A 17,684-nucleotide genomic window follows, 5' to 3' on the forward strand; every position below is an offset into this window, starting at 1 on the left:
GTAGGGAGTCTCAGGATACATTTTCCTAATGCTCTCTGACACAGTTGCTAGTTACTGCCAGCATATTATAAATTCAAATAGTCCTAGAGGTTGACAGGAAGAGCCTTTGTACTTGGGGAAGAGAATTGAATATTTCCTCTCACAAAAATTTTTTAAAAGTTCATTCCCATCAACTTTTTTTTTTTTAACAGTTGAAAAACTAACCCCAAGGGATTTCTGAGAGTTTGGAAACTTTTAGAAAAAAATCATTTAAATATCCTTATGTTCCTCTATGTTTACAAATAAGGTCATGTCTGGCAAAATGTATCCTTTATGTGTGAGTTTATACATGCATCATAAGAAGAGGAAAAACAGAAATGTAGGCTGATTATGACAGTCTTTCAGTAAGTAACGTTCCTTTTTGAAGTTTGGATTCTGATTTCAAGATTTCATAAAACTATGGAGAATTAGCATTTTCACAGAGAACAGAGTCTCATTGTAAAATGCTCCCAAAGTTCATTCTGAAAAAACTGAAAATAGACTGTATAAAATCCAAATTGAGGGATCAGTTTTAGACCCACTTGTCAAACATATCAACCCTATTTTTACACTGCAGTAAAAAGGCTAGAAGATAAGAAAGGTTTTTCTTACTGCACTACCTCTTTTCTTGTAATGAAAACACTCAGCTCAACTTTGAAACTCTTAATTATACAATGTGACCTGGCCTGGGTAGGGGGAGAGAGAGAGAGAGTGTGTGTGTGTGTGTGTGTGTGTGTGTGGTGTGGGTCTGTGTGGAGACTGTGAGTTAGCACAATTTTGGAACCTTAATCTACGAATGACATCTTCTTCAAAGGAAAAATATCTAAGCCTATTCTGGCTTCCATAGTGACCACATGTAAATCAATGCTTTTTAATAGAATTTGAACCTATTTATCACACTTAGGCATTAAAGAATGTTATCTGTAGATTGTGAGATACTGGGAATCTGGTAATAAGAGATTTTAATAAATATATCCATTATTCAGGAAAATCCTCTGTGAAATATTCACCATAATTCTGAAGGTAGTACAAGCACTAGCCATCTCTTAAATTCCTAAAATCTACAGACCCTGAAACTATATCAGCTTGTGCTAGTAGCTAAGCTAAGAATATTTTCCAGCTGTCTTTCCTCTTTGGTTAATTTTTTTCTAGCTATCCAGTACGCTGAATTTTAGAACTAACCTCTCACCCTGACCCTCCCAGCTCAGCAGACCTCCAAAGCAGTTACTAACGGGCAACAAAACACGTTTTCACAGACAAACAGCTAGAAGAAAGGAAAGCAGTTACCGTCTCCTCTGTGGCTTAATGTCAATGGGCTTGTTGGTTGCATAAGGTGATCCATGAACATATGCAGGGCTTCGGAATCTAGCCATCTTCCCCAGGGTTAGGTACTCACAGCTGGTTGGCAAACTCATTTTATCCAAAAGGCAGGAAGTAAAAACAAGGCTTAGGAGTCAGCCCAGCATTCCTGGGAAATGCTGGAAAGAACGTGTCAGAGAATGGATTTCAGACATATGCGCTGTCTGGTCGCTGTGTGCTGCTTCGCTTCAAAAGTAAACCCGTGTTTCTCAGAGGATACACGCACTCGCTTGTTTTCTGTTCATGGATACAGGAAGCTTGTTGCTTATTTCTAACCAGAATCGGTGCTCTGACCAATTATTGGCTGAGTAGATGAGGTTAAAAATTCTGTAGCTCCACAAAAACCCATTTCCACTCAGACGAGATCTCTGAGTAGGCAGCAAGGTTTAATCCATTATTGTCTGATGTCTAAAAGAACATCAACCTAATGTTACAGAGGTTGGGAAATCAGAGCAACACTATACACCAAACATGCACCTGAGAGGGAGGAAATAATCAATTATTTGGTATGTTTTCAAAGCGGGGAAACTGTTTGCTAAACTTACTAGAGATCCTTAGAAAACGAGATGGGCACATGGAAATGATTATGGTGGTTTTCCAATTTGCTGGTCAAAAAATTGTGGGTTCTCCCTCATAAATTACGGTTCACAATAGAACTGAACTCAGCCTCAGGAACATTAAAAAAATGGTCAGCAAAGCCTTTTGTATACTAGTTTGGACTTTGAAACTGCTTTTTTTTTTTTCTTATTAGAAATATTCTCTCAGAAGGAACCTAGCTGCTCGCTGGAAGAAAAGCTATCGAAAAACTGACGGGAAATTCTTTACTATTTGAAAGTCATTTTTTTTTCCCCCATAACAGTGAAAGACAAACTGGAGAAATTGGAAATCGTTCCAAAATTCTCCCTAAAGCTACACATCTCGGAAAAGTTAGAGCTTTCATGAGCCCGCAGTTTTCAATAGTCCTCAGCTCATTTCCTAGTATTCTAGCAACACAACCACTGCGGTCCTCATGTGCAGTCTCAAGACAGGCGTTCAGAGTACTATGCAGGGCAATTTTTATGTTTGAAAAATGATTTCTTATCCAGCATTTGAATAAATACAACCTATTTATTTAAGAGACCTGGGACCCAGGCAAACACAAAGTCTGCTGAGAGAAAGCTATAATTTATATTGTAGTGGCCAAATTCAGACAATGTTTGGATTTAAACCACATCATTTAAATTCAGATTTTTTTTTAAGTTCAAAAGGGAAGATAATTTTCCATTTGACAGCAAGCATTTCCTATCTAATGATTCTCCTTTTTGTACTTCTTTATTACAAAATGACACATGGTAATTTTAATATGCAAAATGACACAGAGGTATAGAAATAAAACCCTTATTTCTTTTTCGTATGAGCTAATATCACTAATTTTCTGTATGCTAATTCTGTCACTGCATTTATAGACATATACATACACACATACACACTGACAAATATACAGGACTTCTTCATCCTGTTTCTGTAAAGTGGGATTATACTTTATATAATCTTCTACAAATATTTTTGTGCTTAAAAGAATTCATGGATTTTTTTTCAGGCAATACGTAGAAATCTAGTATGTTCTTTTTAACAATTACATAAGGTTCCACAGAATGAATGCATTATTATTTATTCAACCAATCGTCTAGTGGTAGACATATAATTTTGGGCTTCTACAAACAGTAAACACATTTGTCAATATATTCTTAATGGTTAGAGCTTTTATTTCTGAAAGTGGGTTCCTAGGTCCCAAATTCTGGGCAGTTTTCCCTGTAATAGCCTATAGCAGTACACACCTAAAAGTCACGTCAGAAAAGGTCTATTTCCCACACCCTTGAAAACACACTCTTCCGACATTCCAGTCTGTTCCTTTACAGCAGAAAAATAAGGCCACTTTGTAGCCAGCACTTCAAAATGCCCAGTGACTGCATATGGTTCCTTGCAAAAATGAAACTGTTATTAGGGTTCCTAGGAAAGAAAGGGCAGTCTACTTGAACTGAGATACACCAGGGAGAAGACTTGAGCCTCATCGACATGAGAGAACACACCAAAGTAGGGGAGAGGTGGCCAAGAATTTTTGCTTAATTTTTATAGTCAATGGGAGATAAAATACCGACAGAGTTCTGCCGTGTTCCCAGCCCTTGGTATATCTTCCTTACTAATATTTCATAATTGGGGAAATAGCATAAAATTTTACAACACGGTGGTAGTGCCTAATGATTACCAACTAACTGTGATGTACAACTTTGATGTACAGTTGTGCATAATTTATAGTTTTCCAATTTAAGGGGCCCTTTGGACCTACTGTCCCATCTTAGGGTCCTAAGAACACAAGTACAATATTTTTATTTGTAAACTGATTTAAGGGTCTTTGTCCAATATTAGAGAATAAGAACTGCCTCATATAAGAATTTCCTAAAAGGGGTAGGAAAAAAAAAAGTGAAGAGTAAGACATAAACCTCTATGGGAGAAAATATATATTCACTGCTAGGCAAAATTCCTTGATTTTCCTCACAGAGACATTTTTGCTTGTACCTGAGCAATGATTTACCACAAGCTGATGGCATTTCTTGGGGATTACTTGTACTCAAGATGCGATGAGAAGGGATTACATTTAAAATCTAACCTGCCAAGAATTTAGAATCCCTGAGAATGATGGCCAATTAGCAGCGGTGGCCTTGGAGGCAAAGTCTATAGGAGGCAAAGACAGCCTTCCTATCTTACACAATTCCCTTTCTCTGAGGCTGGGCAGAAGCAGTTGGTGACTCTACCTTAGGGGAAATGCAAACACAAGGGAGAACTTAATGTTCAAGTTAACGGGTTCACAGCAAGATAGAGCTCAGATCTCACTAAGGAATGATCACTAGAAAGGCAGGAAAATATAGCACAAATCTCACTTGTCAACCCCATGATTCTAAAACAAGGGCAGAAATCACATTAGGGTATCAAGAATACCAATTTTTTGGTATTTTAGAGGTTCAATGCTGGTCATGTCCTTAACAACAATTAGAAGCAATGTCTAGTAAGTAACAGTTTGAGGCCACAGGACTTCCCTTCTAAAAATTCCAATATTTATCAAAGAAGATTCAGTCGAAAGCTCTACCCTGGCATCATGGGTTTGGCAAATTGTAAAGTTGAAGGAATTCTTTCAGGATACCAGGAAATCATCTGTTCATGACCTTATCAAAGCCCAAGAATCAGCAGAACCATTTTTCCTTACTTGTGGTTTAGGAGGATTCCTCCTACCCACTGTGTTCTCTGTCATACCCAGACCAGCGAGCAACGCTGCTGGTGTTCATATCCACCTTCAGCTGTCAAAGCTTTTCTCACTTTCTGACCTACGCATTTCCCAGCAAATGGATCCAGTCCAGTGGCATCAAACAGCCATGACGTGCTAATCAACTCTCACATCTTCTTCCAGAGTCCGTACCTTTCTGCCATTACAATGAACTACTCACAAGAAAATTCCACTTGGAAGTCCCACAACTGCTTCATTCCAGCATTTAATTCACATCAATTCTCTTTCCCTATCTCCTTAAACAGTTTTCTTCCTGTGTTCTCTAGCCCTGTTGCCATACAGCCTGATAGTCATTTCTAACCAGGCCACAAATCCTAAAGACATGAATAAATTGAATAACATATTACACTAAATAGCATATCATTATACTATAATAATGCTCTATTTTTATAACAATATTAGATTAGCAATGATAGTAATAATAGTGGATGCTTTCTATGCACTAGACACTATAATTAGCTCTTTTAATCTTCATAAAATAATTGAGTTGAGCACTGTCATTACGTCCCTTTTGTAGATGAGAAAAGCTAGGCACAGAGAGATTGAGGTACATCCCCAGGTCAGAGTCTTAAGAGTGAAATCAGAGTTAGGATCCAGTTAATCTGGCTCCAAAAAACAGACTATGTTACTCCTCTCGGCAGATTATATTTCTCTGAAATATTATTTTTCTTATTTTGCCTAGAATTAATATCTCGTCTTTTTCTCCTTAATTCCATTCTTCACTTGAATATCATGTGGATCACTTTTAAACAGGAATCTGAACATGTGACTATTTTGCTTATTATCATTCAATGACTCTCCATGTCTTTAGTGATAAAGCTCAACATTTAAGATCCAAAGTTTAGCACAGAGATCCCCTCTGACCTTGCTCTGATGTCCACTCCCGTATCTGTCATGGATAACCCTGGTAGTAACCTGGGAAGTCCGGCTCTTTCACACAACTAGACCTTCAAGATGAAAAGTCCTCTGATCAGCATACTTCTCTCTCCCTTCTCCAGCTGGCTGACTCCTTTTAAGTGTCATCTCTTCCAAAACATGTTCTCCATTCCTCAGTTTTACTGAGATGCCTCTCGTATGTTTTTTCCCAGCCACATATGATTCTAACTCACCATTTCACAGCTCTTCATGCATCTATAACTCTCCCCGTGGCACCAGAGTTTCTGGAGGGCAGGCATTCTGCCTTATTTCACTTGCAACTCTAGCACCGAAGCCACGCTTGCTTGTTAAATAAAGCAGCTGAAATTATAAAGGTGCTGGATGTCCCAAAGACTCGCTTAACTCTCTCCTGAATCCTTCATTCTCAGCTACTCTTCCAGAATAATAATTATTAACTACTGAAATACATTTGAAGTAGTCAAACTACTCACTGCATTCTACCAAACACAAATATTTAACAAAGAACAACCACTGTAATGTGAATGTGAAGTCTCTTCTCAGGGAATGAGGGATGTACATGGGTTTTAGCTGGGGATGTCAGAGATGTGTCTGCCTGGGCAAACAGTTTCAGTTCAAGAATTAAATTATCAAAGTAGTTGTCCAACCACCTTGTTAATCACAGGTTATGCCTTTATTTAATCATTTTATATGTTTTGAGAACATAACTGGCATATTTCAAATTCATCAATTAATCAGTCTTCTATAAAGTATTAGCTTTTCTGATAATCTTCTTCTGAAACTCCACATAGTATACTTCATATAGTCTTGGACAAAATGGTTTCAAATTGAAGGAAACACTGCAAGTCCATATGTAGATTTACCATCAAGGACATAACAGTGTTTTTCAAATTAATAAAAAGATGTAAATTTCCTTAATGTTCAAATGCTTGGGAAAAAATGGAATATCCATTCAATACAAATATCATGAATTCAATAAAAAATGACTATGCTGAAAAACAGACTACACTGATAAACTAACTGGCATCTTAAACACATAAACATGGACAAGCACATGAATTCCATAGCCACATGCATTTGGGAAATTCTCCATTACATAGATGTTTTTGGAGGAGCAGGAGTAATCAGTTTTTATTATGCTAATGTTTGTTCCAATTCTTGAATAAGAAATGGATAGACTATGTGGCACCATCCATGGGAACCTATGTGACACTGTGGGAATTAGGCTTCTGAAATAATATCTAGTGACATGGAGATGAATTCATAAAATATTAACAGTCAAAAACTAGGTTATAAAACAGTATAACAGGATGATATTGTTTTCAAGAAACAAAAAAATATACTCATACATTGAAAACAAGAGAATAAAAATAATACACATCATAATATATAAATATATTTATATATGGATGGGAAGAAACAGATGATTTTAACTTTCTGCTTTTCTCCTACCTATACTATCTAAACATTCTAGAATGTCTCACGTTACTATTTCAATAAGACAAGTGAAATTTTATCAAAATTTCAAAATTTGGATTCCATCAACTAAAAAGAGAAATTATTGATTGAGATGAATTAGCAAATTACATAGCAGAAAATAATAGAAATATTGATTTTTTTTTTTTTTTTTTGCATTTGGTGTTTATAGCATCTTTGGCATGTATTCAGATACAGTTGTTAAGACTAGCAAAAATTGCTCAGACTTGAGTAGTGAATAAAAAGAAAATAGTTCCTATAGCTAAGGGAGACCCTAAAATCTGGGTATCTTTTGGGACTAAAGCTGAGATGAGATTCACAGATCATAGAACTGTTTTTAAAAAATTATGCAATCAGGGGCCTCCTTATTTATTTGGGAACATATTTCAATAAAAATCAATCTGTAAGCTTTAGCAGTGCTAGAATTTTGAAAATATACTAAAATGAAGGGGGCTAATAGGATTATTATAGATGCAAATAAAAGGGGCAGTGGTCATGCTTAGGTTGGGAAAAAATGAAATAATTTTTAATAACAAAAGCATTGATTATTCCAAATCTAGATAACTTGCTGCAGTGAGTCACATGAAAAAATAAAATCCTTAAAGTATGATTTACAAAATAAAATACAGTGAAAAATGAAGGAGCCAGCTATTTCCTTAAGAAGCTGCATTTCCAGACTTCCCTGGGAGTCCAGAGGTTAAGACCCCAACTGCCAATGCAGGGGTGTGGGTTCAATCCCTGGTTGGGGAGCTGAGATCCCACATGTCTCATGGCCAAAACATGAAATAGAAGCAATACTGTAACATATTCAATAAAGACTTATAAAATGATCCACATCGAACAAATCTTAAGAAAAAATAAAAAAACTACAACTCCCCCTTACCTGACTGATATTCACAAACAACTTTTTGATCTAGAATCTGACTTCTTGACTAGAGTTACCTAGAAAAGGTATCATGTGGAACTGGTGTTGTTAGACCAGTCATACCTTCAGTTGTAAGAGACAGTGTTAACATTTTGACTTACAAATTAGCCTCTTGGGAATATTATTAGCTTGACTCAATTCTGCAGATTGTGAAAACTGGTGAGACTTAATGGCATACCTTTTAAAACTTGAAAAATCATGAAATCTCACAAATCAGTCAGCATCATCAGCAGGCCTAACTTTATAGCAAGGATAATTTTTCTTAATTAATCAACTGCTTCATTTTATAAGAAGGTAAGTTTGGAATAAATGAACCAGAGCTTTTCACCTTCTTAAGACAAGTTTTATTCATCTAATAGTATCCCATTGGGAAGAATGTCTGAAAATTTTATATCTGTTAACTGTCACCTCCTCAAAAATCCCAGCAGAAACCTGCAAATCACACATAGTTAACTAAACATACTGCAGCAAGGGAGAAGACCCCTCGGACAGGGTCTTTATTTTTATTTTTTTTAATTAAGACTTTTAAAAAAGATTTTTGATATGAACCATTTTTTAAAGTCTTTATTGGATTTGTTACAATATTGCTTCTGTTATTTTATTTATTTATTTATTTGGCTATGAGGAATGTGGTATCTTCACTCCCAACCAGGGATTGAACCGGCATCCCCTCTACTGGAAGGCAAAATCTTAACCACTGGACTGTCCGTGAACTCCCTTGGACAGGGTCTTAAGAGTACTTTATCAGAAGAAGCAAGGTAAGCAAGCAGCTAAGTTTTTTATTCATTCTCATTTTTTTTTTTTTAAACACAGGGATGGGAAAGTAGCTCTATCCCAGTATCATTTAACAGGGACAGGAAATTCTGTTGGTTTCAGTTTCACACCTAACAAAGGCCCTTGACTACTGATAATCTTATCTCAACGAACCTATTATATACACAAAGCTTAAAGGAGCAATAAAATCAACTGAACAAAGTGATGCTCATTCATTGAAGTCTCAGGTAGGCCCACACAATTTATACCTCCAAGCTCTTTATAAACTGTTTGAACAGTTAAACAGTGACATTTTGCTTTAGAATGTATGAAAATGGAAACAAATGAGTTTAATAAACATAATGGGCTCTGACAACATGACTTCTTCAACAGATGTCCTATACTACTTCCTACACTTTTGTCCTTAAACAGCATCATTTGCTTGCCAAGATACAAACTGTTGCCAATATTCAGCTGCAGAATTTCCAACAGTAGGAAGCAGTAGAAAGAATTAAAACAGGAGGAGGGCTTAATTTCCAAATAATCAAATGTCTTCTATCATTATAAAATGGAAGATGAAAAACAATACTGCTGCAAGTTCTTACTATGTCAACTAGTTCATCAAGCAAAGAGGAGGTATCTTTGGCAAAGACTGTTCTATATTTGGTAGCTGGATGACTTTTTTAAAAAATACATATCAACTCATTCCTCTGCCTCAGCTAGTTAGCCAGCCAGCATGAGTTGAACACCTACTATATAATAAGAAATAAATGCTATAACTCTTATCTAGGAAAAGAAGTCATAAATCCATTTGATGTCCAATTCATGCATCACGGAAGGACTCACTTCAAACGACCATACTGTGAGAAAGAAAAAAAAGTTGGCACATTAGTGATCTTATTTGAAACCCTGTGGTTGACTAACATTACATTGAGTTTGTATTTTGCTTATGTCATCATTTCAGTTTAGTTCAGTTGCTCAGTTGCTTGAATTTATATTTCATAGTCATTAACGTTGAAAACTAGATATTGTTCCTGTGTGATTTTTAAATAGTGCCTCCTTTTACTCTCAAAAGTATCATTGTTTGGATTGTAAATCACCTGGCTATCATCTCACCCTGGAACTGCAAATATTCAAGGCTGGCTCAGTCACTAGCGTGAAAACAACTCAAAGGCAAAGACCGAGTCTTATCCATAACTGCTTCCCCAAATCTGTCACAGTACCCCCACTTCTTTAGGGTCTACATTGATGACCCAAGAAACAATAACAGGAAATAGAGAAACTCTATTAGTTTCTAGTTTATTCCTCTGGAATAAATCCCAGAGGAAACAAAATGGAAAAGAGTGATCAGCAAAGAATTAGGGAAGTAAAAGTATTGACCTGGATGTTCTCTTAAATTTAGGTGACACAAAAGTTATGCCCCTGTCCTCAAATCCATATAGCAGTGAAATATCTTTGCCATTGTCAAATGCCTCTAGATTCCTGGGTTCATTCAGCAAAATTCGAGAATTATTTGTAATTAAGGGAAAGAAGAATGAGGATGTTGGTTATGGAGCCAAGTGACTTTGGTTTACAGCCCTATGCTGCCAAAAATGGCTTAGTAACCCTAGAGGATTGATGACACCTTTCTAGTATCAGTTTCCAGGACACTTAAGCTTGAATCATTCATTCAACAAGTATTTGTCAAGTTACTATTCCAGGTGTTGGGAATCCAGCAGGAAGCAAAACAGACAAGTGAGTGTGCCTGCTTCCCTGGAACTGACCTTCCAGCAGAGATAGGTAGATGGTCATATAATGAAGAGAGACATGTAAGAGCGGTGATAAGTGACAGAAACAAAAACGCAGCAAGAAGCTCAGGTATGGGGGAAAGAGGGGGACTCCTCGCTGCCCTGGAGCCCTTGGTGTCAATCTGTAGGAGATGTAGAGGTGGAAGGGCTACTTTTCCTGCGGTAACTGACTCCTGTGGCGATGAAGGGAAAGGATCTAATGCAGCTAACCCGTGATATAGAACATAACTGTTACTAAGATTCTACACCTCCCTAGACTGAAACATATCTTTTAATTAATGGAAGAGATCCATGTGTTTTTCTGTCATGACTTGTTCCTTTGTTGATGGACTATTTGCTACTGTTAGTCACTAGACAACTTAATAAAAGCAACTGGGATTTAGCAACTGCTTAAAATTTCCCTGTTAAGTGTGATGAATTAATCCCAAATCCAGGTAACATAGGATAAAAGGCAATTACAGAAAACATAAAGTGATAATAAATTAAGAGTAAATCAGTTAGGAGCAGCCCAGGCCCTTGTTAACTACCTTAATTACTGATATTTAGTAACAGAAGCTGGTGCCAAAATTTTAAACACAGTCACCTCCCCTTTACTTAACCCCTTGAGACAAATATTCAGTTACAAACTCATGGATTAGTCACTGCCAATAACAATTATAGGCTAATACCTCCTGAGTATTTGATCAAGGAGTCTATAAAAGGCACTGTGCTAAGAACTTTTGATGTAATAAGTTCCTGTAATTGGAAGACTTATTAGGAGTAATTGGAAATTTATTTTTCTCCTAAGGCAGGAACACTCTCCAAGGAGAAGCAAGTACCTGGTTCTGCTCAGGCCCCTCCTGGGATGAGGACCCCCCTGGGCTTCACCAGGCAGCATCTCTGCTTTCAGCATATCCAAACATTGCCAAGTTCTTTGTATCAAACTAAAGTTGACCTTTCAACATGTACAATATCTTGATTCTAGACTGGAAGCCATTCAAAATCAAACGTCATTCTTTTCTATCATGACAACACTGTGATGATCCAAAGAGAGCTTTCATTTCACCCTCTTACTTTCTAGGCTCCACAGTTTCAGATCTTTTGACTGTTCTCAATATGTCACAGTTCCTAGAAGCTTCACCATCCTGGCAACAGACTTCTATATATTTGATTGGATGAATAATATTCTATTCTTTATTCAGTATTCTTTATTCCTTATTCTTCATTTATGATGTTCAACTAGCAAAAAAAAAAAATCTATTTAAGGGCCTCCCTGATGGCTCATTGGCAAAGAATCCACCTACCAAAGCAGGAGACATGGGTTCCATCCCTGATCTGGGAAGATCCCACATTCCACAAAGCAACTAAGCTGGTGTGCCACAACTACTGAGCCTGTACTCTGGAGCCAGGAAGCCACAACTACTGAGCTCACCTGGGACAACTACTGAAGCCCATGTGCCCTAGATCCCGTGCTGCGTAACGAGAGAAGCCACCACAACGGGAAGCCTCCACGCCATCATTAGAGAGCAGCCCCGAGAGCCGCAACTAGAGAAACGCCCATGCAGCCAGCAGGACCCAGCACAGCCAAAAATAAACAAACAAATGACATCATTTAAAATATATATATTTAATTGCATTTTCATCTAGCCCATACATCCATTGTTTCTACAATTATACCACAAGAGACCTTTTCATAAGCCTTACCAAGATAAAAATATAATGTTTTTACAGCACTTTCCTGATTTACCAGACAAGTGATAGTGAACTTATGACTAATACTGTGTTGATTGGCAAATGTAAATAATGATGGGCTTTGGGACTAGATATTTTTCTCAATCAGACTGAAAGCTCCGCGAGAGACAAGCAAAAGGCAGCATCTTAAAAAGTCACTCACATATTCAGTTAACTTTAAGTATAAAAAAAAAATTTAATGGAGACCAAGGCAGTGTAACTTGTGGGGAACACCAAATAGTGAACACATATGGGGAATGAAAATATGGTTTGCCAATACCAAGTAAACACAACACAACAGATAATTTAGTGACAAAGCATCAAGGTAACAGCTCAGGACAAAAGAAAGAAGGTCAAATGGGATGACAAAAAGGATTGCAATATCAGGGTCTTTGAATTCAATCTGCCTTTTAAAGACTCCTTGATCAAATGAGACACCTCACTCAGCTTGAAGAGTGACACTTGGAGAACTTTCATAGGAAACTATACTGAGACTAAGAATGCTTAAATAAATTGGTACCATCTTGCTTAGAGATGAAAAGACAAGGGTGATTTTATAACATGACTCGGAGACCTTTTCCAAAGAATAATGATGTCTACTGCATTCCATCCTCTCTTAGGAAATAACACGTGGTTTTAAAGAGAAGCAGAGGGAATTGAATGAAGCAACACCAGAAGGTTATCTGACAATAGATGGCTATTAAGCTCTGGGAATTTGTTTGGAAGACTTTTGAAAATGTCCTCAGGGGCCCTTCCATCCATAGTCTACTGTCACCAAGGTTCACATTTGAAGAACTCAAGCTAAGGATAGACAGCTTATACACCTGAAAATTAGGTGGCAGGGAAAGAAATCATGACCCGAACCATCCTGAACATGTGCTACCAGAAGCAACACACTTTTTTTTTCTTATAACCTTTCCCCCTATTATATAGCATTAAAAATCAATCATTTACTTATCAGTCAGAATGGGAAACTTTGAGACACACTAAAGGAGAAGCACATGATCCTTACCCTCACAAAGCTTACAATGTTTTGCGGAGAAAAAAAAAAAGACTGAAACACATGAATAAATTTGCAATCAGTACCAGACAGTCCATGCTGAGACTCAAGCATGACATGTTATAAGAGCTCAGGGAAAAAATAATCAATTTTCACCTGGAAGTACACTCATTCAGTTTACATAGCAACTCATGCCCTCTGTCATTTACACAGACTACAGAATCCCTGGCTAAAACTGATTGCAGTCTCTAAAATATGTATATGACAATCCTATGAGTCCTCTTAACGAAGTTACACCAAACAGTAGATAAAGACTGCAAATACTAATCCCAAGTGCTTATCTGTTGTTCCCTTCAAAGATGGCATGTTTGTATTTTTTTTTCATTTCCATAAAAGAAATGGCAGAATTCTTGAAATGCCTGTTTCATTTAGGAAAAATCATGTACTTAGTTGTTCTTTCCCATGGGAAGAAATCAGTAGTGCTATTATATGGAGAAAGAAAGGCTAGGTCACCTCAATTATATGAAGAGAAAAACCTAGGTCAACTGAATTACCAGTGCTATTGCTGTAATGAATGACAGAACGCAGTATCTAGAATTCATTTAACATGTGATTCTTTTCCTATCATGAACAATGTTAATCCCCAAAAGAACAGATGGTACATATTTTAAATTATTCAATGAAGTGTGCTTTTTAAACTACAAATGTGTACTAGCAGAGTGAATACATCTGGCATTTAACCCTTGCTTATGTTTTTGCTCTCATATGTTCTAAGAGATAACCATAGTTGACTGAGAAGCACTCCCTTTATTTCAGCTGTCGTTCTGGACACAAAAATAACAGAAAACAGTTAAAGCGGGGGGGGGCGGGGGGGGACCCAGGATTTGATCTGAGGAGACAAGAAGAAAAAATAAGAAAAGTAAAAGACAGCAAGAGAGAAATAAGAAAATATGCATGATTTCTTGGATTATATAAGGGTAATACTGAAAATGCAATCTTTAGCAAGTTACTAGGAACTAAGTTAGCTGAGATCAAGTAAGAAAGCATCTGGGCTTCCCAGGTGGTGCGGTGGTAAAGAATCTGTCTTCCAATGCAGGAGATACGGGTTCGGTCCCTTGGTTGGGAAGATTCCCTGGAGAAGGAAATGGCAACCTGGTCCAGTATTCTTGCCTAAAAAGTTTCATGGACAGAGGAGCCTGATGGGGAGTCCATGGGGGTCTCAAAGAGACAGACATGAGTGAGCAACTGAGCACCAGCAGAAGTAAGCATCTAATTCCAAACTCTACTATCTTTCTTTCATGACACCTTCTCAGGTTTCACAGAGAACATACTCCAAGTGACCTGAATGCTCTAAAGGATCACAACAGCTGGAGTACTTTGTCTTTTCATTTGGGGCCATTTATCCCTAGAACACAGTGAGAAAAAGACAGTAACTCTTCTGGGGGATTTCTGAAGGTATCAGAAACAAATCTGAGTCTTGGCTACAGACACTTGGCTTCCTCACAGCTGTGGACAAACTGGAGTATAACACTTATAGCTCTACATGAGAGATGACTCCCAAGGTCCTTTGGATAGTAAGGAGAGCAAACCAGTCAATCCTAAAGGAAATCAGTCCTGAATATTCACTGGAGGGACTGATGCCAAAGCTCCAAAACGTGGGCCACCTGATGCAAAGGACTGAATCACTGCAAAAGACCTTGATACTGGGAAAGACTGAAGGCAGGAAAAGGAGATGAAAGAGGATGAGAAGGTTGGATGGCATCACTGACTCCATGGATATGAGTCTGAGCCATCTCTGGGAGATAGTGAAGAACTGGGAAGCCTGGTGTGCTGCAGTCCATGGGGTACAAAGAGTCAAACACAACATAGTGACTGAATAACAACAACATAAGAGAAACAAAGGGAGACACTGTTGTAGGAAAGAGATGCAGGATGGAGTAGGTGAATTGGTCATCCTTGGACCACACATGGCTACTAGGCCTGAGTTTGACCAATACACTGTTAATTTTTTTCCTTTTGATCCACCATTTAAAGCATACATGAAATGTCACATTAAAGTTGAGATTTGGGCTACTTCTGAAAATGTATAAGGTCTAGAACATGGAAACTCTCTTCCTAGATGGTGAATTAAACTGAAGCAGAATATCAGCTACCTCCTTTGGATGAGGCAGGCATTCTTCAGTTTGACACAATCACTACCTAAGATATCTAGTTCAGATACATTGCCCATATTTGACCTTAAGACATTTTAAATGACACTTCAAGTGGAGAAAGGAGTAAATCTGTTATCACCAGGTCAAATTTTAATCAAAACATTAGCTCTTGGCTAGAGTAAGTTCTGGCCTTCCTAGCACAACATATCAATTCCAGAAATATTTTCAACTCTTTACAAAGCTTCACAGGGGCTCCGGAATTGCTTCATTAGTATGTATCAGCAACTTACAACAAAATTGTGAAAAAAATGCTTTCATTTATCAATACAGACTTACATTTAAACCAAGATAAAAAACTAGAGCCAATTTTTCTGAAGGAAGAAGCATTCAATATCAAATTTGGAAACACTTTCTCAATGGGAATGACATGTATTGATATTCTGGTTTATTGGTTCTGGTGTTCTGGTAACACGTCTGAAGTTTCTAATGATTTTGTTCTCAATATTTATATGCCATTAAATTGCAGACTAAACTACCTGACTATATAGATTCCTGTTGCAATTGTGTGAGATTGTAAAAACAGTCACTTATTTAATAAGAATTTAAGACATGACTTAAATAATATCAACTGATTTAGTTAAAATTATTTGAGATCATGTAGACAAAATAATACAGTGAACAAACTATAACTTTTCAAATACTTTGAAACAACACTTAGGTGTAGCTTCAATCCAGTCTTACTCAAGTGATCAATGCATCAATTTAGAAGACTATATCTCCCTCTGCCTCACAATATAATTTGTAATTATTAGCAATGCTAAAGAAGAGAAAGTAGAGAAAGTATGATACATAGCACACTGTATCTATTTTAAAGTACTTTTTTGTCACTATCTCACGTGGTCATGTATGGCTGAGTGTTGATGAGGTATATGGGACGCCCGCTGGTTTAAAGATAGAATCCCCGATAATTAAATAATTTACCATTATTTGTCAGTTTGATATTTCTGATATAACAGAGGCATTTGCTGAAAAGCATAATGTGGGTTTTTAAAAATTAGAAAGGACTGTAAAAGAATACCACAAAATAAGTGACAGAGATGTAATGTACAGTACAAGGAATATAATCGGTGATATTATAATAACTCTTTAGGATGCATAATCTATTAAAAATGTCAAATCACTATGTTTTACACTTAAAACTAATGTAATATTCTGAGCCAACTATACTTCAATAAAAAAGAATAATTTAATTTTATCATTGTGCTATACATATAAAATGGACTTCTCAGGTGTCTCAGTGATAAAGAATCCACCTGCCAGTGCAGGAGACTCAGGAGATGTGGGTTTGATCCCTGGGCCGAGAAGATCCCCTGGAGGAGGAACTGGAAATCCACTCCAGTTTTCTTGCCTGGGAAATCCCATGGATTGAGAAGCCTGGTGAGCTACAGTCCATGGGGTCACAAGAGTCAGACACGACTGAGCATGCACATACACACACAGACAAAATATATATATACATATATATATATAGCATATCCATGTTGTATATAATACTTACTATATGTAAATATTGTAGATAATCCATCATTCTATTTATATTCATTTCAAATAATTATAAGTAAACTGTATATAAAGTAATGAGTATACTTTTTCAAACACATACATCATATGCAAATTCAAATTAGTTTCCCAAATGACTTTCAGTGAATGAAGGAAGGAAAGAATGCTACTAGGGTTGAGGTCATTTTTGGAATAACCCTTTGGGAATTATCATTACAAATAATTTCCAGAGTTCGTAAGAAAACCGCTTCTTGACTTCAGAGTCATTTTCTATTTGACCCAAATATTAATGCCAAAGGACTTTTGGCAGCTTCATAGAATGAGATCAACCTTCAGCAGATGGAAATCTGTCATCACTGAATTTAAAAGTAAGTGTAGCACAGATTCTGAAGGAAGGCTCAAAAGGAGAATCCCCAAAACATTTGAATAATGGCAACACGCCATAGGAATCATTTAGGAAGTCTCACTCTCTATTTGGTTCATATATAAATTCTATTATGTTCTTGTCAATCTGTTCCCCTTTTATCTTTTCATATGTGTGTGAAAAACAGTAAAGCAAAGTCTGTGTAATTTCGAGTCAATGTCAGATGTTATGGTATATTTAGACTTTATGTTAGGGCAGATTTTAATTAAGTAAAGCAACTAATAAAATGTCACATCAGAAGTACTGAATAATAATTATTGGTTTACGCATTCATTTAATGACTACACCACCCGTGAAGGTAAATTA

General features: G+C 36.9%; 1 protein-coding gene across 5 annotated transcripts in view; it reads right to left on the reverse strand.

Moving 5' to 3' along the window:
- The window catches only part of PDE4D (phosphodiesterase 4D), a 1,548,416-nt gene that overhangs the window by 440,213 nt on the left and 1,090,519 nt on the right, over window positions 1-17,684 (reverse strand). Inside the window, exon 1 of one of the 5 annotated variants that reach the window (XM_065905743.1) lies at window positions 1,306-1,448. The exons of the other annotated variants lie outside the window; for them this stretch is intronic. Coding sequence (XP_065761815.1) covers window positions 1,306-1,433 — 128 coding nt within the window. The 5' untranslated portion in view covers window positions 1,434-1,448. Of the gene's footprint in view, window positions 1-1,305; window positions 1,449-17,684 lie in introns of those variants that run through there. 5 annotated transcript variants of the gene reach the window in all.

The sequence above is a fragment of the Muntiacus reevesi genome, chromosome 14 (assembly GCF_963930625.1).
Source record: "Muntiacus reevesi chromosome 14, mMunRee1.1, whole genome shotgun sequence".
NCBI lineage: Eukaryota > Metazoa > Chordata > Mammalia > Artiodactyla > Cervidae > Muntiacus > Muntiacus reevesi.